This window comes from Ambystoma mexicanum, chromosome 14, assembly GCF_040938575.1.
Source record: "Ambystoma mexicanum isolate Mex_15411 chromosome 14, UKY_AmexF1_1, whole genome shotgun sequence".
Classification (NCBI taxonomy): Eukaryota; Metazoa; Chordata; class Amphibia; order Caudata; family Ambystomatidae; genus Ambystoma; species Ambystoma mexicanum.
Window position 1 is genome coordinate 163655035 of NC_090940.1, and position 24614 is coordinate 163679648.

The 24614-nt window shown below is 48.5% G+C and overlaps 1 protein-coding gene across 1 annotated transcript in view; it reads left to right on the forward strand.

The window, feature by feature from the left end:
- Positions 1-14246: 14246 nt before the first annotated feature.
- LOC138527552 (acyl-coenzyme A thioesterase 1-like) overlaps positions 14247-24614 on the forward strand; it is an 89917-nt gene continuing 79549 nt past the window's right edge. The window contains exon 1 of the mRNA XM_069638807.1: positions 14247-15119. Within this exon, the coding sequence (XP_069494908.1) occupies positions 14558-15119 (562 nt within the window). The 5' untranslated portion in view covers positions 14247-14557. The remainder of the gene's footprint in view (positions 15120-24614) is intronic.

Here is a 24614-nt window from a genome sequence, read left to right on the forward strand (position 1 = left end):
GCGCAGGGTGGCCAGAACAAGCGCAGTACACAATCTCCCATCGCGGCTTGAAAGAAGAGCTAAAGGATGAATTGGCTTGCATAGCTCATCAAACAACCCTTACGGATCTGATGTCAATCGTGTTACAGATTGAGTACCGTTTAAGTGAACGACGAGGCGAAAGGCGAAAACATCGGACTCCGGTCACTCAGACTCCAACAGCCCCTCCTCTTCTACCTGTCTACCTTTACCCCCAGTTGTAAATAAGGAATAACCCATGCAGATTGGGTCTGCCCAGGCTCCATTGACCCCTGAAGAAAGGAAACGACGTCGCGATGCAGGACTCTGAATGTACTGTGGATCAAATACCCATCTGCTCCGCAACTGTCCTGAGGTCCCTCCCGGGCGGGCGGGAAACGACAGACCTCGGACCTGATGGGGATGAGTTGCCGATGTCTAACTCCTAGTCCCTATGTTACCTTGACCAATCGCCTCGAATCTGAAATGAGGGACTCTCGCTTAATGGTGGTCTCAATTCAGTTGGAGACACAGCTAAAACAACTCACTACTTTGGCCCTCATTGACTGCAGAGCTGCAGAGTCTTCATGGACATCATATGGGCCGACAAGCAAGGACTCACTCTTGGGCAGTCCAAAGATGCCCAAAAGGTGGAGGGCGTTGACGGCTCCCCCCTGTCCTACGGACCCATCACCCATACCACAGAACAGTTGACCGTGAGGGTTCTGCAACACTCAGAGCTGTTGAAGTTCGATCTCATCCGAGCAGCCCACTTCCCAGTTATACTGGGAATCCCCTGGTTGAGGAAACACAACCCAGTAATTGACTGGTCTAGAAACACCATGGCCTTTGATTCTGTATATTGCAAGCAACATTGTTTGCCCCATCAATTTCTGGAAACAGTAAGGATTCTCTCGCCAGATCGATCGAACGAACGCTTGTGACGTCGGTTGTATTCCATCAGAACTCACTGAGTTCCAAGAGGTATTCAGTAACAAGTCTATCCTGGACCTGCCTCCACACCGCACAGAGGATTGCGCTATTAATCTGATACCGGAAGCTTTGGTTCCTTTTGGGCGCATGTTTTCCTTGTCACTCACGGAAAAGAAGGCTTTACGGATCTATCTGGACAATGGACTCATACAACCATCAAGATCCCCTGCTGGGGCGTCGTTTTTGATACCCAAACGCGACTCCTCAGAATTGAGGACATGTATCGATTATCAGGGTTTTAATAAGGTCACCATTAGAGACCGGTACCCGATGCCCCTCATCTCGGACATCCTGGAGGCGGTCCAGGGAGCTACCATCTTTTCTAAGTTGGACCTGCGGCGTGCTTACCATCTCCTCCGTATTCGCGAAGGGGATGAGTGGAAGACAGCATTCCGGACTGAATACAAGGTTATGCCTTTTGGCCGCGTCAACGCCCCCGTGATATTCCAACGCTTTATGGACCGCTTGTTCTCAGATGTCCTGTTCATAAATACCATTGTTTACTTAGATGACATCTTGGTATTTTCTCATACCCAACAAGCACACACCCATCATCTCAGGACGGTCCTCCATTGACTACAGCCTAATAATCTCCTAGTTAAACCAGAGAAGTGTATCTTTAACACCACTTCAGTACAATATCTGGGATATGTTCTTTCGAAGGAAGGAGTAACCATGGAACCAAGGAAGGTGTCTGCAATCTTAGAATGGCCCACTCCCATCTCGCTGAAAGAAGTTCAGATTTTTGGGTTTGGCAAACTTCTATCGGAAGTTTATCGCTCACTTTTCCCAGATAGTGTTACCCATCACTGCTCTGCTCAAGAAAGAAGCCAAACCCTTTAAATGGACTGACCAAGCTAACCATGCCTTTATAAGTTTGAAAAAGATGTTCTGTTCTGCTCCTATTCTGTGTCAACCAGACCAAACCAAAACTTTTGTTGTCGAAGCCGATGCCTCCGCTGGAGCACTGGGGGCAGTTCTACTCCAGGAAAGAAAAGGTAAAGAGCACCCTGTGGCCTCTCTCTCAAAGACTGTCTGTTAGTAAAAAGAACTACTCTGTGATTGAGAAGGAGTTGCTTGCTCTTAAGACCGCCTGCGAAGGATGGGGACATTTGTTACAAGGTAGCGTTCATCCATTAATTCTACGCACCGACCACAAGAACCTGAAGATCCTCAAGGGGTATCGAATGCGTTAATTCCAGACAGGCATGCTGGTCCCACTTTTTCAGTCAGTACGACTTCTCTATGATGTACATACCGGATACCCAAAATGGCCTGGCAGATGCATTGTCTAGACAAGACACCCCTGAGGCATGTTCTATTCCCCTCACGGAATATCTCTTTCCGTGCAACAGAATTTTGGGGACTGTCTCTACTTTCCTGCAGGAGGTCAGGACTGCCACAACTCCTGAACTCGAATCGGAGGTACCCTGGAACAAACATCATCATCTCCAATGGTCAGGTGGCTTGTTGTTGTTTATCTGGAGGCTGTTCGTTCCTACTCGTGCCCTACAGTTGAAGATCTTAGGGTGGTGTCATGACCATGCCAGCGCCGGCCACCAGGGACAAAGGGGTACCTTGGAGCTGGTCTCTCGTTCTTTCTTCTTGCCAACCCTCATTTCAGATGTGAAGAGATATTGTAGATCCTGTCTGGTCTGTGCTAAGAACAAGACCCTTAATAGCAAACCCTTAGGCTTATTGGAACAACCTGTATCACCCGCCCGGCCTTGGTGCCAGATTTCAACGGATTTGATTGTTGATTTGCCCTTGTCCCAAGGCTCTACTTACCCGATGGTTACGGTAGACGCATTTTCCAAATTAGCTAATTTCTTCCTGCTACCTGGTGTCCCTTCAACTTCAGAGATGGCCGATGTCTTCCTCGAAGACATTTTTCGACTACATGGTCCTCCTGACAAGATTATTTCTGACAGAGGCAGTCAGTACACATCTCGGTTTTGGGCTGCCTTGTGTCAGTGATTGGGAATAGAGAGGGCTTTGTCATCAGGATTCCATCCCCAGACTAACGGCCAGACAGAACGGCTCAATGCTACCCTTGAGCAATCCCTGAGATGTTACATCAATCGCTATCAAGATAAATGGGTAGCTCTCCTGCCCACTGCAGGATTCGCCTATAACAACACCTTACACTCTGCTACAGGTCTCAGCCCCTTTTTTTTGTACTTATGGTTTACATCCAAAGGGTATACTTCCGGTATTCCATTCCCCCTCCAATTTACCTACTTTGAGTCTACTCTGACACAGATAGCCGCTGCCCATAAGACAGCCCAGCTCTATTTGTCTGCAGCCCGAGCGAGGTACAAGGTTCAGGCTGATTGCCATCGTCTGCCCTGCCCTCAGTGGAAAGAGGGGGACCGAGTCTGGCTATCCACCAGATATTTACAGAGCTGGCTGCACTCTACTAAGCTATCTCCTCGTTATCTTGGGCCCTTTCAGATCTCTGAAAAGATCAACCCAGTGGCGTTTAGACTGAAACTCCCAAAGAATTTAGACAAGGTCGTCTGGAATACCTTGTGGCCTGGAAGGGTTATCCCGGTTCAGAGGACTCCTGGGAACCTGAGTCATATGTCCATGCTCCCCTTTTAACCCGGTGATTCCATTGCGCCCACCCGGGTAAGCCTTGGGACGTCGGTAGTAGAAGGGTGGCATACTGTCACACGCCGAAGGAACTGGCGTGTGTGGAGCAAGTGGCGCCTGAGCGGCCATTGCTTTGCCGAACATGTTCCTCACGTTGTCAGCGTGACGGTCTAGTTTCCTGCAGCCGTACGGCCATCGGAAGCTTTTTTCGTCCGCCGAACCTGGAAGCCTACGTGTTGCAACCCATTCGTGTTAGGCTTCGGGTGAAACACTGCATACATTTTCCTCGCTCTGCTTGTACCTTTCTTATCCTGCTGCTTACCTCCTCATGGTTCCTTGGCTCCTCGTATATTTTTCCTTCCTTTTCTCCAGCGTATTCTTTATTTTCTTGTCAGCCTTCTTACCATACTTGGCTATTTTCTTTTCTCTTTCTTTCCTGCTTTTATCTTTTCCTTTCTTTTTGAGCATTTTGGCTTCCTTTCCCTTGTCCTGCTGCATTGTTAAGTCCTTTTTCCACCTACCTGGTATCGTGGGCTTTGCCCCCTCGTGTACTTCAGCTTGGCTGACTTGGACTGTTTTCTACTCCGGCCATCAACATCTGCACGGGAATCAACAGCCTCTGGACACCATTTCAACCATTTCCCAGAGAGGGTTTTTTTGTGCCGTAAGGCTTTTTCCACTAATTGTTTGTTCCGGAAGAGGGGCCTACCCAGACCTCTCTGCTCCAAGGTCAGGGTGGCTTCCTTTTGGGGCAGACCTTACCTGCCTACCAAAAAAAAGGCTCTATGGAAGAAAAGACTTGTGCGCACAGTGGACACTGAGATTTCAGGTGAGGAGGAGTGGGGGTGGAGTGACCAGGAACAGGGGAACCCTACCATTGACACCGACACTGGTGCACAAACGCGCCGACCCTCTTCTCGAGGTCTGGGAACCAGGCTTGGCTCTCAACTGCGTCTTTATTTTGACCGTGCCCTGATGGCCACTGTGGGCAAGCTGTCACCTCTGGGATGGCAGGACAGGTAGTCCGCCGCTTTGTGTGCACCTGGTCTGTACTGCAACTTCACCCCGGGTGAGCATCCACCTTTCAATCCTCGGGGGCGGTTTGGAGGATTCCCCAGTCATGATGGGGATCAGAGGCTTTTGATCTGTGATGACGACGACCGGCTTGGCCAGAATGTAGATTCGAAAGTGCTTGCAGCCCCACAGTATGGCCAGTGCCTCCCTTTCAATTTGGGAGTACCATTGCTCGGTCTCCGTTAGAGCCTTAATGGCGTACGCGATGGGCCACATCTGTCCTTGGAGGTCAGGCTGCAGGAGCACCGCCCCATGACCTATGGGGCTGGCGTGGACGACCAGTTCAGACTCCTTCATGGGGTCGAAAGAGGCCATATTTCCTCCCCTGTGAGTGCAGTCTTGATGGTATGAAAATCATTCTGCTGCTCCTTTGACCGTGTCCACTCAGCGTCCTTCTTCGGCAGGGCCCTCAGCGGTTCAGAGATGGAAGCAAGGTTCCTGATAAACCTCCTGCAGTAATTCACCATCCCCAGGAAGCTGCGTACCTCGGAGGGAGTGTCCGGGGGCCTAGCGTCCCTAATATCTTTCACCTTCTGAGGGTCTGGTGATATCCCTCCGGAGTGGAAAATGAAGCTGAAAAACAGATGTTCTCCTTGAGAAACTCACATGTTTCCCGATGCAGGGTCAGCCCCAAATCGCGGATACTCTCCAACGCCTTCTCCAGCCTGATCATGTGCTTGGTTTCAGAGTTGGCATACACCAGGATGTCATTGCTTAGGCTGATTAACCCTTTTAGTCCAGCAAGAGCACCCCTGATCACGTTCTGGAACACCTCTGTGGCTGAGGAAATTCCAAAACTCAGCCTTTTGTACTGATACAGGCCATTATGGGTGGTGAAATATCAGGAGTCGGGATGCAGCTTAAGCTGGTGGTAGCCCGAGCGCAGGTCTAGCTTCGAGAGTTGGAGTCAGATGTCATTCCCTCTTGATGGCGAGGTTGGGCAGCCTCATGTCCACGCAGATGAGTACTGCCCCTGGCTGCTTAGGTTTGGTTGCCATGACAATGGGAGATACCCACGGAGTGGGCCCCTCCACCCTCTCGATAATGTCCAGATCCACAAGGTTTTGAAGTTCCTGCTCCACCTGCGCCTGCAGGTGAAAAGGAATGCGTCGATGCTTCAACGCTGTTGGCCTCACTGACTCATCAATGTGTAAGCGGATGGGTTCCCCTTTTAGCCTGCCCACTCCTTCGAATAGGTCTGCAAACCTTTGGGGGATACCTTGGATGTCTGTCCGGTACACCAAGAGCGCAAAGTGCACTATGTCCAACGCCTCCAATGCTGCGCAACTCAAGGGAGAATGTGGGCTGACATCAGTCACAAAGAACTTCGCCTTGACCGACCGGTTGGCGTGCGTGATGGATGTTGTGACCGCCCCTTCTAGTGTAATGGGTTGGTCACCCCCAAACGAGTATATTCTAGCTTTGGTGTCAGCCAATGCTGGTGGTCTGGGTAGGGCCTCGTAGTGCTGTGTGGCCATTACACAAACTGAGGCACCCGTGTCGATCAACACCGCGGTGGGGGTGTCACTGATTTCCACCACACATGTGGGCTGCCTGCGCTTCTTGGAGATGGAATCAATATTTGATATGAAAAACATTTCTTCTTCCACCTATTCTTCCGCGAGGTCCAGCTCCTGGAGCTCCTGTTCCACGGCCGCCATACTCTTCTGTTTGCACGGGCCATTACTGTCGGATCTGCTCGGGCCTTGTGATACTGTTAATGGTTTTGCCGCCCGGCACATCCTGGCAAAATGACTGGTAGTCCCACAGCACCCACATATCCTTGCTTTTGCGGGGCACTCGGAGTGTGGGAGGTCATACCCGCATTTCTGGCACAGCTGTGGCGGGGCAGTTCTCAGTGACACATCGCTCTTCCTTTGGGTCCACCTCGGACGTTGGCGAGCATTGTTCACTGTCCACCCGATGGTGTAGGCTTCCTGCACGGCTATCAGCCAGTTCATACGACCTGCCCATATTGAGGATCTGCAATAGCGTCAGCCCTGGTTCACGGAGTACCCAACGCCGGAGCTTTGCCGAGCTGCAGCCCTGGTAGAGCTGGTTCCGGACCATCCCGTCGTCATTTTCCCACTGGCACATGCTTGCCAGATGGCGCCGCCTCACACAAAGGTGATCAAGAGTCTCGTCCTCGCGTTGCTTCTCACTGCACATGACGAAACGATCAAAGTCCTGGTTGGCCAGGGGAAGGAAATGTACTTTGAGGGCGTCCTTCACAGCCAGATACGTGATGGCAGGCGGGTTCAATGACTCAAATATCCTATGGACTTCGGAACCGGCCGCATACAGCGGCGTCGCCACCTTCACCTCATCATCGGTCTCCCCCGTGGCGCGGAATTACATCTCTAGCTTATTAACCCACAAGAGCCACTTCGGGCCTAGTTTGGATGGAGTGCCAGACATGTCAAATTCAGACATTGGAGCAAGAGTACCTTGCTGCCTCGGAATGTTTCTGGCCGGAGCCTGTGCACCTTGCAGAGGCAGGCCCCAAACCCTTGATTGGCGATTGCGTTTTCCACCATGGCTGCGGACCGCACAGGCACCTCTCACGTCCAGAGGCCGCAAGTCTCCAGGGGCGAAGATGATAGAATCAGCGGGAATGCAGGTGTAATTATCCACACTGAGTCCATTGCCGAGTGTGCCCCACCCTCGACTTGACGTAGAAGGATGACGGTTCAGAAATATGTCCCTCTACCAGGGGAAAGGTGCGTGCAGCTGCCTGCAGAAAGGCCAACTTGCTCAGGAAGGCACTGAGCTTAAGTGAACAGGATCACTCAGTCCATGGTATGTTGGTGACGCCATACCCCATGGCCTGGTCTACTACAGCAGATTGCCCTTGAACTCCCAGCCAGGAAGCATCCACACACCATATTTCCATGGGAGATACCTGGAAGTAATCCACAAAAACCACTGCGTCACAATGTCCAAACTCTCCAATTATTCATTAGTTAGCTTTGAAGGCTCCAAAAATGTTACTCAACGGCGCACGAGCACCCCGTGAGGGGTCGCAACCGTAAGGATTCAAAAATGGCAGCTCCACGTGCACCACGCGGGTGACTAAGCTAGTGGCACCGAGAGAATGCTCAGGAAATGATGCATTCGATTCTGAGCGTCTCTCTCCCACTGCAACGTCCTTGTCGCCAGTGTTATGAGGCTGTTGCTTGCCCCGGGCCCCCTCCATATCACGGCCCCCTAACCCCCGTTCCTGAAGGAATACACAGAGGCAGGTCTGCATGCTACGTGATCCTGGTGACATCTGCCGAGCCGGTGCTCCTCCTTCATTGAACGCGCGACCCCTGACCAGGCGTCACGCATGCATATACCGCCCTTCACTTCGTAACATCTTAGAAACCGATATTCATCCCTGGACCACTGATGCCCCGGAGTTGATTCGTCACACTGGGAGAAGAGCGTTGGCTGCTGCCGCCGTAGCCATAGCAGCCTCACGGCACGCCTGCATTATGGGAGATTCCATCAAGACACTGACACTTATGCCCCAGGCCCCGGGTCGCATGTAATGCGAACCGATGGAGGACCTGGGAGGTTAGGCGCAGGGAGGGGGTGGAAGTGGCAAGAAGGGCACAGGGAGGGGCATCCAAATGGTGCCACAAGAAACAAAAGCCCAGGAAAGGGCAGGAAGCAGCACCTGGGAAGGTGCGAAAACTAACAGCAGGGGGCCGGGGGAAACACAGCCCCCAGGAAAGGAACAAAGAGCCAAAGGGGTATAAATACACCAGGAAAAGGAAAGAAGGAACAAATCAGGTAAGGAGCCCACCTCTCTCGGGTGAGCTCCTTAAGGCCTGAGGAAGGGAGAAGAAAAACGGTTTGCTCTTGCGGGCTCACTGTTTTGTTAACTCTCTCACTTGTCAAAGGAACAGTTTGCTCTTGCGGGCTCACTACTTGTCAAGCCTATTTTCAAATCTACCAGGTCGGGAAGCAGGTCGTGCATGGAGAGAGGACTGCCGAATCAGCAAAGCGCGTGGGAGTAGCAGGCTGCTGGGTGCGGCGACCAGGGTGCACAGCGGAGGATTAGACCACCAAGAGGAGCGAGCAGCCACGAAGGTGGTGTTGCCGTGACCAGGCGAGAGGGTCGAAGAGGTCCGGTAATGGAAGTTCCGGAGGTTCCAGAGAAGGTGTGGCGCAGTTTCAAGGCGAAGCAGCTATAAAGAGGTAAATAGTCATGCACGGAGGGTTTGCGATTTCGGGTTAAGTAATTACACGGGCGGACGGATAAATTAAGGGGTGCAGATGAGGCTGCAAAGTACGCGTAAATCAGTGGCCGGCTTTTCACATAGGAGGGTCCAGCGAAGTCAGGGAGCTTCTACTCCCTGGCGGAGATGCGTTGTCCGTGGTGCAAGTTTCACAACTTGTAAACAACATTTACAACGGGGTACAAAGGATGAAAGACACAGGCCAAATATGCATAGATAGTGGTCAGGCTGAAGTTGCATGAAGGTGCCCGCGGTGATACGAGTGCAAGGGATATGGCTGTGGGTTAGTAACTACAAAGGGGGGAGAGAGTTAAAACGGTTTAAGTAATGTCAAGGAAATTACTAAATTGGACGGAACGGGCATCAGGCAGGGTGAGCTTTTGAATCTGGGTAAGCTGCCGAGTGTCGCGTTGGTTGTGATTTCAGTGGAGGGAAATCCTGTGTTACAAGGATTGTTGAAAGAGCGGAAAGGTTGGTTTGGGAATCAAAGACGATGTGGGCGGATGTTTTTGGCAAGATGCAAGTGTAGCAATGCATTAGGGTTTCGGCTGCGTTGTCAGATGCACGCCATACGGTTGGGGCTTAAGTATTTGCAAATGGATAAAAGATAAATTGTGTAAGTAAGCGCAAGGCAATTATTGGGAGTAGTCAGCGGCACAGGTGAATAACAATTGAGGGGGTGAGATGCGGCAAGCTGATTTTGTACGTCGAAGCTGGCACAGCATGGTTCAGGCTAGTGCAGAAACTGCCAGCGTAGGCTCCACGAAGGCGGAATGCACCCGAGGCTCCGGGACACAGTGCAGGCAGCGGTCGGCTCGAAAAGCCAGAAGGGAACGGAGAGGAGGAGCAGGAAGGAGGGGCCATCCAGGTCCACGAGCGGCAAGCGGTAAGAATTGCAACTGGTGCCCGGACCGTTGCTTAGGAACAATAACAGCATTGGTACAATGGTAGAACTCCTAACACATAACAAAGAACAAAGCCGCAAGGCGGGGCACGGCTGCATAGTTCAGCTCAGGCCTGGCAGAGGAAGACCAGCACAATTAATTAAAAGGTCAGCGCAGTGGGTCAGAGAGGGCCATTAGAGCCTTAAGGGGGTCTGCATTACAATCTGAGGGTCGTGAGTTCGATCCATTCCGTGCACTTTTCAGGCAAACCCAACCATCACGGCAATAGGTTGTTGCGCAGCGCTATAGTTACTTGGGCTGTTTTCAAACGGATGGGTTAGCTCAGGTGGCGAGTGTACCTGCTGCTGAACCATAATTCCGCTGTTGAAGAAAGTAGGAGAACAGAAATGATAATAACAAAATAAACAATGAAAATTGAAGCAGGGTAGGATATTAAGGGTAACACTGTTGCGGCAGAGATTGCTATCAAGGTTATTACGGTTATACGGATAAATATAAACGGCAATTATTGTTGAAGTGCTCTGAAGAGGGGAGGTCGCAAGAAAGCACTTTTAATGACCAAATAGTATTATGGACAGCCAGGCGGGAAGCTAAGGGTGCAGCCCGACCGCCTACAGATTTCATTCAGTAACGGATCCTAATGCTTAGTTGAATGCTGATAAAACGAAGGAGGTGTCGGTCAGGAGTAGTTGCGCCATGATAGCGGGGCACAACTAGGGGATTGTAGTGGGACATCCAGCAGGGTGAACGGGGAGGGGGATCCCGCCAGAATCATCCACGCGGTAACACCGACTGGCACGCTGCATCAAGGGGTGCCACCCCGCGTGCAGTGAGGCGGCTAATTTGGGGGAAATAGCGACCGATCAACATGTTGGCAGAAAGCCTGCCTATATATATATGGGCGTTTTGTCCTAGGGGTTGGTGCTGGGGTACTACAGTCCATGAGGTTCTGAGCGCAAGGGGCTATCGGTATAGAATTAATTTCTTATGAAGGGGTTTGTCATGAAAAAGTACAAATCACTCTCAAGGAAGAGGGTGAGTACCAATGTCGGTTGGGTGATATGGTATGTAAAATATGTTTGAGAGAGGAAGTTCAAAATTGACACTTATAAATCATCTCTTCAGCCGGTAAGATAGCTGAGTGTGTTAAGCCCTCGCGGCTCGGGGTGTGTACTGCAGGTTGCAGGTTCGAAGCCCGGCAAGGCCACCCCAGCTTTTCAGCTTCCCTAGGTTGGGAAATGAGTACCAACTATGGGTGGGCGATAAGAAATAACAACTCAAAGAGGAGAGGGGATGCAGCAGCAGAATTTGACAAACCAGGAGAAGCACAAGGGAAACAGGAGGAAGAGAGCTGACAGGAAATAAGCTAGGCAAGGCGAAAAGAAAACGGCGGAGGTAAGGGCAAAGAGGGCAAAGGAATGCAGCGGTCGGGCCAGGAAGGCGGAAAAAGGGTTGGGGACCCAAGGGGTATTGGACATCCTGCGAAAGAGGACAGGGCAAGGGAAATGTCGCCTTTGCTGAGTGAGGAGTCCAGCAGCAGCGAAAAAGTGACAACGGGAGAGGGGGCACTACCACCAGGACAGAAGAAAAATTGGAAGCACATTGTAAAGAGGTTAAGCTCAGGCATCACTGGTACGGGTAAGTCGCCCAGAACCAGCGACAGGAGGGGGAGAAAGCCGAATAAATACAGGGAAGAAGGGGTTTCCACAACCAAGGTAGAGAGCAGAGAGGAGGAAAAGAGGGACCCCTTGGAAGCATGGGTAAAATGGGAAGGGGTACTAGGTAAGGAGAGAGAGAAAGGCTCTGGAAGGGGCAGGCAAAAGTGCAGGGGCAGGCCATTTCCACTAGGTGACCCAGGGGATTCGGGACACAGCCCTCAAAGGGGCACCGACGGTATTACAAAAATACCCAGAGGATGGAGGGGCATTGTTAACCTAGCAACAAGGGGTCTTGAAGGAATACAAAGCATTAGGGGGGATGCATGAAAGGAATACGACCGGAAGTTGAGAAGGAAATGGACGGTTACCCGGACAGAGGGGGGACGAGGAGAGTTATAATCAGTACATGTTTAAGGGATTAAAAGATAAAAGGGACCACAGGGTCCACGGTTCAGGAGGGAGATATCGGGAAAACATAGCTGGAAGCATGGAGCATAAGCAGAAGGGAAGAAAAGGGGAAATTCCAGAGTGTTCAATAAAAACAGTTATATGGCAAATCGCCTATCAACCATGAGGAAAAATTGGTGCTAGGGCAACAGGAGGCAACCGTACGGCAGAGAACGCCCACACCAAGGAAGGCATGGGTTTCACGAATAAGCATCGGAAATAATGAAAAGGTTAGCCATAAGGCTGACTGGAAAAGGAAAATATTACCATGTGTATGGCAGGAAAATAACGCCCATACCGGGAAAGGCATGGGTTCCACGAATAAGCACCGGAAATAAGGAAAAGGTTAGCCATAAGGCCGATGGGAAAAGGAAAATATGGCCACAGGTATGGCAGGAAAATAACGCCCATACCGGGAAAAGCATGGGTGCCAAGAATAAGCATTGGAAATAATGAAAAGGTTAGCCATAAGGTTGACTGGAAAAGGAGAATATGGATAAAGAAAGAACGGTTGGCCAAAAGGTCGACTCAAAAGAAACTAGGAAGGAACACACGGTTGGCCAAAAGGTCGACTCAGAAAAAAGCAAAACACCACAGGGAACGGAACGGGTCATCGACAAATTGACCAGGAACGCCCTAACATACAAGATGGGTAAGCAATATAAAAAACATGTGAGAGATGTATTGACGGAAACAGGAGCAAGAAATGTGGGGGATATCACAACTGAAAAAATTGGTGAATTTTTGGAGAAGGCATTTGGCAAAGGTAAAAGAAAAAACTGGGCGGCGGCGCATTTGGCCGCAGTGGCATACACTACAAAAGCGGCAGGCATGGGGGATCCACCAAACAGCCCTAGAATAAAATATGCTTTGAAAGGTCGGGCAAACTTGGAGGGGAAGAAGCTAGACAGCAGAAGGCCAGCAAACTTGGGGAAGTTAGTAATATTGCTGAGAATATTAGAAAAAACATGCATTAACGCATATGAAACAACTTTGTTCAGGGCAGCATTTGTGCTTGCATATTATGGGGCCTTTAGGGTGGGTGAGCTGGTGGCCAGTAACATAGTGGCAGGGAATGGGCTGGCTTTAAGTGAGGTTAGCATAGGAAGCAAAGGCATGTCTATAATGTTAAGAAAAGGTAAAACGGACCAGGCAGGTAAGGGAAGAGGGATAGACCTCAACTGCATCAAAGAAAAAGATCACTGTCCCGGATGCATAACCCAAGAATTCCTAACCATCAGACCAAAGACAGAAGGGCAGCTGCTAATACACAAAAAGGGCAGCGCACTCAGCAGGCACCAATTTCAGGCAGTTTTAAAGCGGGCGGCTGCCAAAGCAGGTTGGAACCCAGCCGAATTTGGAACACACTCAATCAGGATAGGGGCAGCCACATCAGCATGGGCAGGGGGCCTGGGAGCGGAGGGGGTGAGAAAGAAGGGAAGGTTAGCAACAAAGATATCCGAGAAATGGTTAAAACCAAAGTGACCAGGGCGAGTCAAAATAAATAAATATATAACAAAAGTGCGGCAGGAATGGCCCAAAAAATGTACGAAACGGTTAAGCAATACGGAAAGCATGGGCAGTATGCATTCTGTTAGACAGGTGTGAAAAATGATGTGAAGGTGACTACAACAGAGCAATCCTGATATGTGTCACCAAGGACGGGGTGCACCTGCCAAACAAGGGAAGGGGTGTTTTTTCTGACAACGTGGTTAGGGCACTCCGGGAACGGGGCTGTAGGTAGAAGGCTTTTGGGGGGGACCTGAGCGGGCGGGTTAACACCCACTCAGGTGTGGCGGCATGTGCCCAGGCACGGAGGCCCAAGGGGTAACAAGGACTCCATAGGAGCCTTGGGCATCTCCGGAGCTGGACACACGGTGCCCAAAAGCATATGACAATTATTGGTTTTTTGTTGTCATGTATTTTCTGTAAGAAAATAAAATGCCTACGGCCTATGATTTTTCCACAAACATAATGGGTCTGTGATATTATTATTTAGGTAAGGTTATGATATATGAGCAAAGAGAACCAACACTACTCAGCCTTAGAATTGCCACCCCTTTACAATCATGGACAGCTTGAGCAGTGATGTTAACAGTTCTTTGTAAATAGGTTATATCACTGTGAGCATTAAAGCCAGTCGTTGCAGCCTCCGTGTCTAGAGTGCTCATTTCACAACAAACATGTCCTTGTTACACTTAAAGACATACATATTCTCAAAAAATACAATTGTGCACAAACCGACCAAAGGCCTGAGCCCCCAGTTGGGTGGGGCTATGCTTTCTTCGCGCCTTTTCTGGCAGAGACCCTCGCTGGAGACCTGCATGTCCCAGCAGCAGCAGCGCCACAGGTTCTGCCCCTTGATCCATTCCATCGGGCCGCCATTGCTTTTCCTGGGGTGAGGTACTGCGCACTTAATAATCATGCTGCCGCTGCTGAGGGGACGCCCCGCCGCAGAACTCCTCAATCCACATATTCACAACAACAAAAATGCGGTCTGTGCACAAAACGTGGGTCTATGCTTTCTTTACGCCTGTTCTGGCAGAGAGCCTAGCTGGTGACCGTCATGTCCCAGCAGCAGCTCCACTCGTAACTGCCCCTTGATCCCTTCCCTCGGGCCGCCATTGCTTTTCCTGGGGTGGGGTGAGGTGCTGCGCACTTTATGGTTATGCTGCTGCTGCTGAGGGGACGTGCCGCCGCCGCACGGTTCACTCCACGGGCGGCTCGTTTCTTGAGGAGGGCTCTGGCCCCTGCCCGTAGGGCCCACATGGCCTCCGTGAGCCTGGACATCGCCCCCTCCCCTAAGTGCCTGTTTGATGACCCTGTCCGCATCTCTGTCAGGGGTCTCTCCCCGCTGCAGGCGGTCACGCTCCGGGCTTCTCTCACTGATGAGACCGGGGTGCTTTTCCGATCCTCTGCTCAGTACACCGCAGAGAGCAGCGGGGAGCTGGACCTGACCCGCTCCCCGTCCCTGGGGGGCAGCTACACGGGGGTCGAGCCCATGGGACTGGTGTGGTCGCTGCTACCCGAGACCCCTTTCAGGCGGCTGGTGAAGAGGGACGTCTGCAGCCCGCTGTACCTGGACCTGGAGGTGCACGATGCCCATGGACCCCCTGGGCAGCCCCTGGCCAAGGCTACCAACGAGCGGGCCTTCATGGGAGAAGGGGTGCGGAGGATCCCGGTGCGGGAGGGCAAGCTCAAGGCTACCCTCTTTGTACCCCCGGGTGAGTCGCGTTTGCAAGAATGCGAACATGTCACATTCCCGGCCAATGTTCGCAGTTTCCGTGTCCGGCGAGTGGGGTTCATCCAATGCTGTTTTTCTGTGAGCATTCTGGGACTTTTTGTAGTGTATTTATAAAATGGAAAGATGAAATGCACCAGAATGCTAAACATTAAACCGTGCATGGATGGGCTAGTCACTCTTGATATGGGACATCTTGAGACCCGCGTTACATGATGATATTCAGTCCTTCTAATTATTCCTGTTTGTGGAGGTCTGCTTAAATGTGTCTTTCAACGTTCAGATGTAAAACGTTAGTAGAGTGACCGACGACTCTGTGTCCGGGACGCCTGGATTCCAGACCCGTCCTTTTATTAGTTATTTATTGTGACAATTATGGATATTGGCTTTTAAACCAACCTAATTGAGCGTAATGTGTAGAGTACAATGGTTTGCAAAAAAATATGACTTGAATCTTGACTTGGACTTTGAGGGGAGCACCCCCTGCCCATACCTACTTTTTGAGTGACCAAGTTACCAATTAGGCCAGCCCTTCCCTTTTAGCCAGCCGCATTTGGCATCCGTGGGCTTGTATGGCCATGCAATGAGGGGAAGGATAAACTACAAATCTCAGTATGCATAGTGCTAATAGCTGCATATAACGCACACAGACAGAAGAATGCATAAACAGGCAGAGGGGGCATTCAACGGCAACAATCTTTAATAAACGGTGCATTACCAAGTATCGAAGGCATAAAGGTATGCTAAAAAGCAAGGTATGCATAACGTTGCTTTTAAATTCGTGGAAAGCAAAGAAAGGTAATTATTATGGGCTGTATAAAAGGCATACATACAATGTGCACCAAGAGGCCTAAAAAGCACCCCAAGCCATAACCTATGCTATACTCCCCTGGGATTGAAGACATCGAAAGGGTAATAAAGGCATAGGCGGTGCATAGAAAGGTGTGGAAGCTTGGAGGGCATAGCAAGCGCATTAACAGGAATAGGAAGCATACAACGGAAAATGGTGCATCGAAGACTAAGACACAATGCAAATAAAGAGGTAGGTTAAGACGTATGGGAGAGTTTGCATAACGAAGCATGGCCAGCTTCAGAGGCATAGAAGGCATAAACATGCATGGCACACATTAAAAGTATGCAAGACAGCCACAGACAAGTCTCGTGCTCCCTTCCTGATCTCACTTGAGGCAAAGATCACTTGGATGTCTCTGGATTTGGCACTAGGCTGCATCCCTTACTCCAATATCTTATGCTGTGTAGTATGTGCACTGCTCCTTGCAAGCTTGTACCAGCAATCAAGTCACTCAAAATGTTTTATTCACATACATAAAGCACACCATTTCTTACTCGCCAAGAGTCCATTACCATTACCGTTAGCAGGGCATTGATAGGAATTGAGATGTGATAAGCAGCTCCTGTGTATCCAGCATTAATCAGTCATCAGGAGCTACCACTGGGGTAGTACATAACATTCCGTAAATCGAGCTGCCACAGTAGAGGAAATTACTTTGTCAATTTTTTTTACCCCTTTTGCTTTAAATGTCATATCGATTGTGTCCTAATGTTTGATTGCCATAGGCGTTTTTGTTCAGCATCCATTGGCCTGGGGAGCCAAAAGTAGCTGATGGTGTCAAGCTAAACGGCACTTCTAGGCTACAAGCAGGAGCTAAATAGGTCCCATCTCCCCTCATTTTCGAACCCTGTAATGGCTAGTGACAAATGCACATTTTGAGCCCAGGCCAATTGCTATGATAGCCGTATTGTTACTGGACCTAATCTGTAGATGGGAAAGAAGAGGACTTGGGGAGTGAGATGGTGGGAAATGGGGTTTAGATAATGAATGGCACAATCACGTGTGGGAAAAAAACTCAGGATGAGGGGAAGGGAAAAGTGGTTGAGGTAGTGTGGATGGATGCGTTTTTATCAGCCATTGTGAGAGAACATTTCTATGATTTCCAGCTAGGTTTAAAGCACGGCTTTACAGTGAAGGAAATATCTAGACTGGACAGTGCTAGATGTGATGGCTTGATGGACTTGGGAGCTTCTCAAGCGGGCCCTAGTGGCAGACTGATGATGCCGTATTCATGAATCGGTCTTCTCTGGCATTGAAACTAGTGGAGTGTTAAACACCTTTTATGAATAACCAGCGACTGACCCTGAATACTGTAACCTCGAATGTTATGCACTTGGCTGTAAAACCATTGGTGAGCATCAAAATTGTCTGGAGGCAAACCGCTACTAAAGTATATATAACCCCTATGATTAGCCAGATGTTCTTGTCTTCAAAACCCAATATTCCGTTCAAAATTATACAGGCAGTGGGAGGAGTTATACGTTCTGGTACCATAAAATATTATCCTGTCAATCGGATTCAGAGGATATATAAAAGCAAGGTTATGTGTATGGTTAATCATGGCGCAGGCATAATGGGGAGGTTGGACGTGAACTGATGCCCTGGAAGTAGTAGAAAATGACTTTTCTAGAAAAATTCTGCACATTTCCCAGTCAACGTCACTTTTATTAGATGAACATGAAATTAAATTGGCTGACACTCTAGCAATTAATTACACCTCAAGAAATGTGGGTAAAGATCTGCTCCGTTAAACAGGGTTCAAAATTTAAGAATTGATGAGCAGGCAACAAAACCAGGTCCTGGGTATTGTGCATCACCCGGTAGTCAGTAGATACCACTGGGAAGCAAGTACAAGGTGCACCGCAAATCTAACTTCCACACAAGATGCAAACTTCAACCTTTTGTCCGTTATATATGCTCCATTATGCTTTAAATCTCTTCTGGATGTGTCTCAATTCTTTATACACAGTTAATGTCACATGGGCATATTTGTAAAGCACCAGTTGGCCTGGGGAGCTAAATGTAGCTCCTGGTTCCTGTTCCTGTCAAGCTAAGCCAGATGCAGGCGCTGAATAGCGCAAAGATCGGAACGAATTTTGAACCCTGAACAATCGCTCATTAGGCCATTTTGATTGACATAAGAGAAATGGCCATTGCTACAAAAATACCCTTGCTTTATTATATCTATCCTCAATTTTAAAGACTGGATTTTAGACTCGGTATACTGACATAGGGAGTATGCCAAAAATGTAAAGTACATAATTAAACATACCCTAGCGAAAGGGGGTATGGATCCCGGAGCAGCGAGTGTGGAGAGTAAAGAAATGGTACCCTACTCTGCCATACAATGCTGTACCTTTTCATTCGCTTTGAGTAGCGAACCATAAGCACAGGGTAGTGTTTGCTTGAAAGCGCTTTGGCAAATTACCGCCTAGGATTTTATGAGCTTGTGTCCACAAGAGAACGCAGGGGATGAAAGCGCCCCTTCTAACCCTACTCTGGAACTGCTGCCAGTTCATTATACCCTGAACGTACCCAAGCTACAGGGAATTAAATTACAATTTGTTGAGCAGCTCATTTTTTAAGGCATTGCCGAGTAAACCAGGGCAAACTCTGGCGAACAAGAAACTACTACATAGTGTGCCCCAAATGTAACTTCCACATGATGTACAAAGTTTAACTTTTTGTCAAGTATATATAGGACCCATTGTGCTTTAAATATCATGTAAATCTTTCCTAATATTCATTTAGCTCTGTTTGAATTGGAATGTGTGTAACGTGGCATAAGTAGGTTTTAGGCCTAATTTGGCCTGGAGAGGAGTCAAAGTGAGCTCAAGTTAGCTGTGGGCCCTCATGCTAACGAGAATATTCTAGGCTGCAAGCAGGAGCTACATCGCTCCCAGCAATTGCAATCCTTGCAATTGTCCTTTGTCTGTGGTTGGAAATAGTGCAAGTGCTGTGATCTCCTCTGGAAAGACTGTTGAGCATTCCCGAATCAAAGACCCATTTGCAACAGTGGGCCCCATTTTCAGCACCAGGTACCATCCTCGCAGGACCCCCATGTGAGTCTAGCTAGGCGAGGGTCTGCCCCCTCCCCCCAGCTGGGCAACAAAGCCCTCTCCGGAATGGCCTGGACCACCAGCCATGTGCCATGCGCATGATGATCATGCTGCTGTAGGGGCATACTGCACACTGCACTAGGGGAAAGATGTAAGTATGGGTTTTAAACAAACACGTAGCGTAGAAACAAGGGACTGTGCCTGGCATCTGCTACCCAAATGTGCCAGCAAACTTTGTGCGTGTCCAGTAATAAGCATAGTAATGCTACAAGGAAACTTGTTCATGCTGGCTCTGCCAGTATCCACATGTTTGAACATTTTCTTATTGGCTTTTCCCTTAATGCCAGTAAAAATCTCCTGCCACAGGAAGAAAAAGTATAATTGAGGGCTGATCAAACACTTACCCAATGCCTATAACACCATGTAAGAATACTCTTCATGTTGATTTTACTTTGAATGCAAGTAAAACATGTAATGCTACTGTAAGGATGCTTGCGGCACAAGTGCACCTACCCTCCTCGAGTAATAACACAGATCATATTGGCCTTGCACTTATGTGAGTAATTACGGAGAGTTACAGGCCTGCAGTAAGGGCTGCCTGTTACCTGTAACCTGAAGTATTTTCTCTGGCTCTATTCTTGTGGGTGGACCCAATCTTCAAAAAGCTACTCCCGCCACGGAGCGGCAGCAGAGTTACGGAGAGTTACAGTCCTGCATGACTGCGAGGCAGCTGAACACCTTGCTAAATCACTGCATCACCTTGCGGTTGATTACAAAGGAAGTATGGCAGAGGGTCGCTCGCTGGGGAGTTCCAGAAAGCAAGACGAACTTGAGAGAGAGAGAGCGAACAAACACACCACCGAACCCGCTGCATTTTGCTGGCCATGAGCAGGAGCTCGAACTCGAGGAAGATCCTGTGTGGCAAGCCGCTGCCACTGCTACTGCCAAGGTCGTGCGGGACCAGCGGAATGAGCAGAGGACTCTAGATAATCAAGAGAACAACGGCCACTCTACCATGGATTCCACTGGAAGATCAAAAGGAAGAGAAGCGCAGCGTTAGGCAGAAGGTAAGCCCCCGCCATCGCGATCACTACAACCGGTCTTTTGGTATATCCACCGAATATCACTCATCAACACACGTCTGCCTTACTTCAATCCCCAGCGGCAATGAATGCAGGCAGCCTGAAAACCGAGGCTGGGTTCAGGCTCAAACTTATTTGTCCACAACCCCCATCAACCTATTTCGGACTCCACCAGAGCCAGACCCCACGCGGGGAAACAGATGGAGCTGTGGGGAACGGCTCTCACTCTCCGAGTCAGTTGCCAACGTGCAACGAAACACACCCGCATCCGCGGACACCTGATAATATCCAGACAGGTAGCCCCCGGGGAGAGGCGACACCTACGGGATACCAGTCGGCAAACTTAAAAACAATCAAAGTCGTCTTTGGTGCAAATCCATGCAATCCCACAGAATGAAAACAAATCACTTATGCCTCAGTAAGTCTAGAACAAAAACATTGTACCCGCAGTATACGGAAACGGGATATGAGGAACTTACCTATTAGTGAGAAAACACCTGCCCACTCAATGGAGGCGCGAGGAGAGGGAGCTGTAGAACCCGATGTGGCCAACCTAAACACCACTATGTTACAGAGAAGGGGGTTCCTGGTGCGAAGGACACCACAGACCTGGCAACGGGGGTTCATCAAAACCTCCCAGGAAGTCACCAGTGAAGGAGCCTGCAGCTGCTGTTGCGGTGGTCAAGTCAGGCGAAAGCCCCCCCCCCCCCCCCCCAAGGAACTAAAAACGCATCGAAATAAAAACTGAAACCACAAGGGAAAAATAAAATAAAACCGACCATTAGCAAGACGCTAAAATCAGCAGAAAAGGTCCTGAAAGCCAAAGCGTCTGACCCAAATTCCCCAGTAAACGTACCGGCCGCTCAGATATCCAGCAAAAGAAGGATCAAAGCTAAAGGATTACTCTTCTCTGAAAGTTTGAAAAACTATTTCCTGAAACGGAAGCTGAATGTGGACGACTCTTTCAAGGTACCTACCCATGAAATCTGATGCAGAGTTCCTAGAGGCAGCAGGCGAAGTTTTGGAAAACGAGGCTCAAACTCCATTGCACCAGCACACTATAAAGATGAGCAACTTAAATTATTCGACCCCAACATCAATGTTAGAGGGGAAAATACCTACAAATAACGGCCAGGGGACGGTAGAGACCACCCCAGAAGGGGGGGAAAAGCGTTGGAACAAGAAATGCTGGATGCAATAAAAACACTTTCATAAAGACAGATGTCACTGGATAAAGAGCCAACTACGCCACAGAAGCGGAAAAACTCACCAATAGGTACAAGAGAGCGGGTGAGGCTAGAGGATACTGGCCTTGCCTCACAAGAGTCAGGCAAAGAGACCGAAAGGTACCCTCAATTAACAGCAAAAACCTTGGCACCATATACACCTAGACAGAACCCTCAGGCTATTAAAGATGAAAAATTCATTGAGATGGTTACATCTATCATGGATGACGCCATTTTAAAAAGTAGAAGTGAATAATGGGGGAAATAGTCTTTGACTTAAGTCGAAAGAAAAAGAGCACTGACAAAAAAATTACACCATGGAACAGGAGTCGGAGAGTCAGTCAAAGAAACATGTGGACTATAGACCACTCCCTTTTAACAGTAAAAAGCAGAGGAATAACAACGCAAATAAACCAGGCTGTCACACCTACAATACCACCCTGGTGGAAAAACGGAGTGATGAGACGTTTAAATAGACGGGCAGCTAAAACAAACCAAGAAGGACTCCAGGCACAAGCACTGAAAGCATCGAAGGAATATAAATCGTGGATCATTCCACACAGGCACAAATTGCTACAACAAGACGCTGAGCACATGCTTAGAGTACTTGCGGGAGGAAAAAAAGATTTTCGGTCTTTAATAAAATCCCTGCTTAGTGTCATCGACGATGAGCAACAAAACTGTGTGAGTGTGAAGGCATGGAAGGAGCACTTTACAGCCCTGAATCAAGGGTCGCTTGGACAAACCTCGAAAAAAATCACGCGGTATGAAGTGAAACCATAGGCCTTCATGTACGAGGCCTCGGGCATTCTTGGAAAAATACGAAAACTAAACCGATCAAGAGCCCCAGGTCCCGACGGACTCACAAACGTAATGTTGCAGGAAAACCCGGAAGAATGTTCTCTTTATACAAAGTTTTTAACGAAATAGCAGAACAAAGAAATATACCAGATTCCTGGAAAACAGCTGCGATCGTCCCCATCTACAAAAAGGGAGACCAGAATGATTCAAGAAACTACTGACCCATCGCGTTACTGGCCGTGATAGGAAAAATCTTTGGGTTGTTTCTGTTGAAGAAATTCCTGGTCTGGACCACGTCTGCAGATGCAACTGACCCACTGCAAACTGGGTTCGTAAAATCACTTGGAACCTCAGTAAACATTATGCTCTTGAACATCCTGAAAGACAAGTCCCATCAGGGAGGTGGAAAGATCTTATTAGCATTTGTGGACCACCTCCAAGCGTTCGACCAGGTGGACCGTAACCTGCTATGGTTCAAACTGGAGGAACGTGAATGCCCCATTGATGTAATGAAGCGCTTAATAGCCCTCCATACAGACACGCAGATTAGAGAACGGCTAAATCGGGCAAGTCTACTCTCCCAGGCTATTCCAACATTTCGAGGGGTGAAGCAGGGGTGCCTTTTGGCCCCTGTCATCTACAACTTTATCATATCAGATATTCAGAATTTGGAACCCCGGTTGCGATCGTTTTCCTCCAACAATTAGGGGAGAGAAAATTACACGACTGGTATACGCGACAACTGGATAGCCTACACAGATATGTTAACTCAATATGCTGGAGATTAATCAGTCGAAGACAAAAATAATGTGCTTCCAACGAGGAAACTCAAGAAAAGAGCCATTCCAATGGACCCTGGGGTCAAACGGAATAGAGCAGGTCGCAATATTCGAATACCTGGGGAATTACTGTAAATAATAGCTCAGTGGAGACCCCATTACAGGAAGTTTTATTAGAGAAAGCAAAGTCACTGGCATTTCAAAAAGTATGCTCACTTTTCACTGGTGGCGGCTATAAAATTCTATAAAGGAAGAAAAATACCAGCACTCACATATAAGGTGGATGCAGTCCTGGAGATCCCTGAAGGGATGTGGTGCAGACTCGAATCCGTCATGTGGAAAAAAATCTTAAGTCTGCCAAATTCCTCACAAATTATAGTAATTCACAGAGAATTGAACATAACTTCGATTTCAAGCAATTGGTGAATGGAAAAGGCTCACCCTCTTTCGGAAAATAATTCTTTCGACTAGCCCTACGGTCTTGAAGATAATCAACAACGAGATAAATAAAGGGACATCTCCCAGGTTGTTGAAATGGGCATGTAACAGGAAGATACTGGAAGAACTATGTTGTGCGGAAGAGGATTTATGTACAAATCCCATAAAAGTAAAACAAAAAACCTCTTTCGGCTTGATTGGATAAAGAACCTTGAAAAAGCAGTAGCCTCTAAACTGGTTACAGACTTACCACCAACTCACATGAAGCTAAATCAGGTACGCCCCTAACTTCTAAAATTTCCAAACAGAAGCTATAGGGATAACTTCATGAGAATGCGATTCAACCTACTTCAAACAAATGAGATCATGAAGATCCGAGGTCATAGTCAATCGAATGTTTGTAGATTCTGCTTGGACACTGAAAAAGTGGAAACGTTCAAACGCGTGATGATGAGTTGCCCAGGGTTGGCTGAACAACGTTGACTCCTACTCAAGCCACTCTTTTGAAATTTTAGAACAATAGATGATGAAAGTAGATGGTCTGTACTGATGAGTGGTCAGAAAACATCATGGGTTATCGCAGTAGTTTCATGGTTCTTCCATCAGTTGACCAGAAAATTCTAACGAACTCTCAAGAGGAACAGTAAGATATGGACACGTAAAAATGGTCGGAATTTGGTAATGGAAAGATGTTATGAACAATTAAGGAGGGAACTGTGTTTTCTTGTTTTGTAAAAATTGCTAATGCAATTAAATCAAATTTATAAAAAAGTGGGTAAAAATCCATGCCACAGAAATAGTCGTCTGCCTGCACCATTGTGCTAAACCCATCCCCCAAATCCTCCTCCATGTAATATAACATTCATCAAGTTGGCTTGCTCAAAAATTCCACTAGAACAAGAAAACATCCAGACTCCAGTGCCCTTCACCTGAGTCCTACCCTTCGATGCATGCGTTCATAGCCATTCAACCACTCATCCTTTGGCGGCTGATAATGTTTCCTTTTTAAATGTATTTGCTTTTTAATTGGATGGCATAATCATTTCCCACAAATATGACAGAGCCCAAACTAACCAAAATGGTTTCGGGGTGGGGGGGGGACCTGGATGGGTGGGAGGGGCTTCCCCTTAATAAACAGTTTTGAATACTGGGTTGCAGTGGTGTATTATACAGCACACTTTATTTGAAAAATTGGGTAAAAAGCTAGACCGTTTGCAATTGATTTGTAGGGTAACTCCAA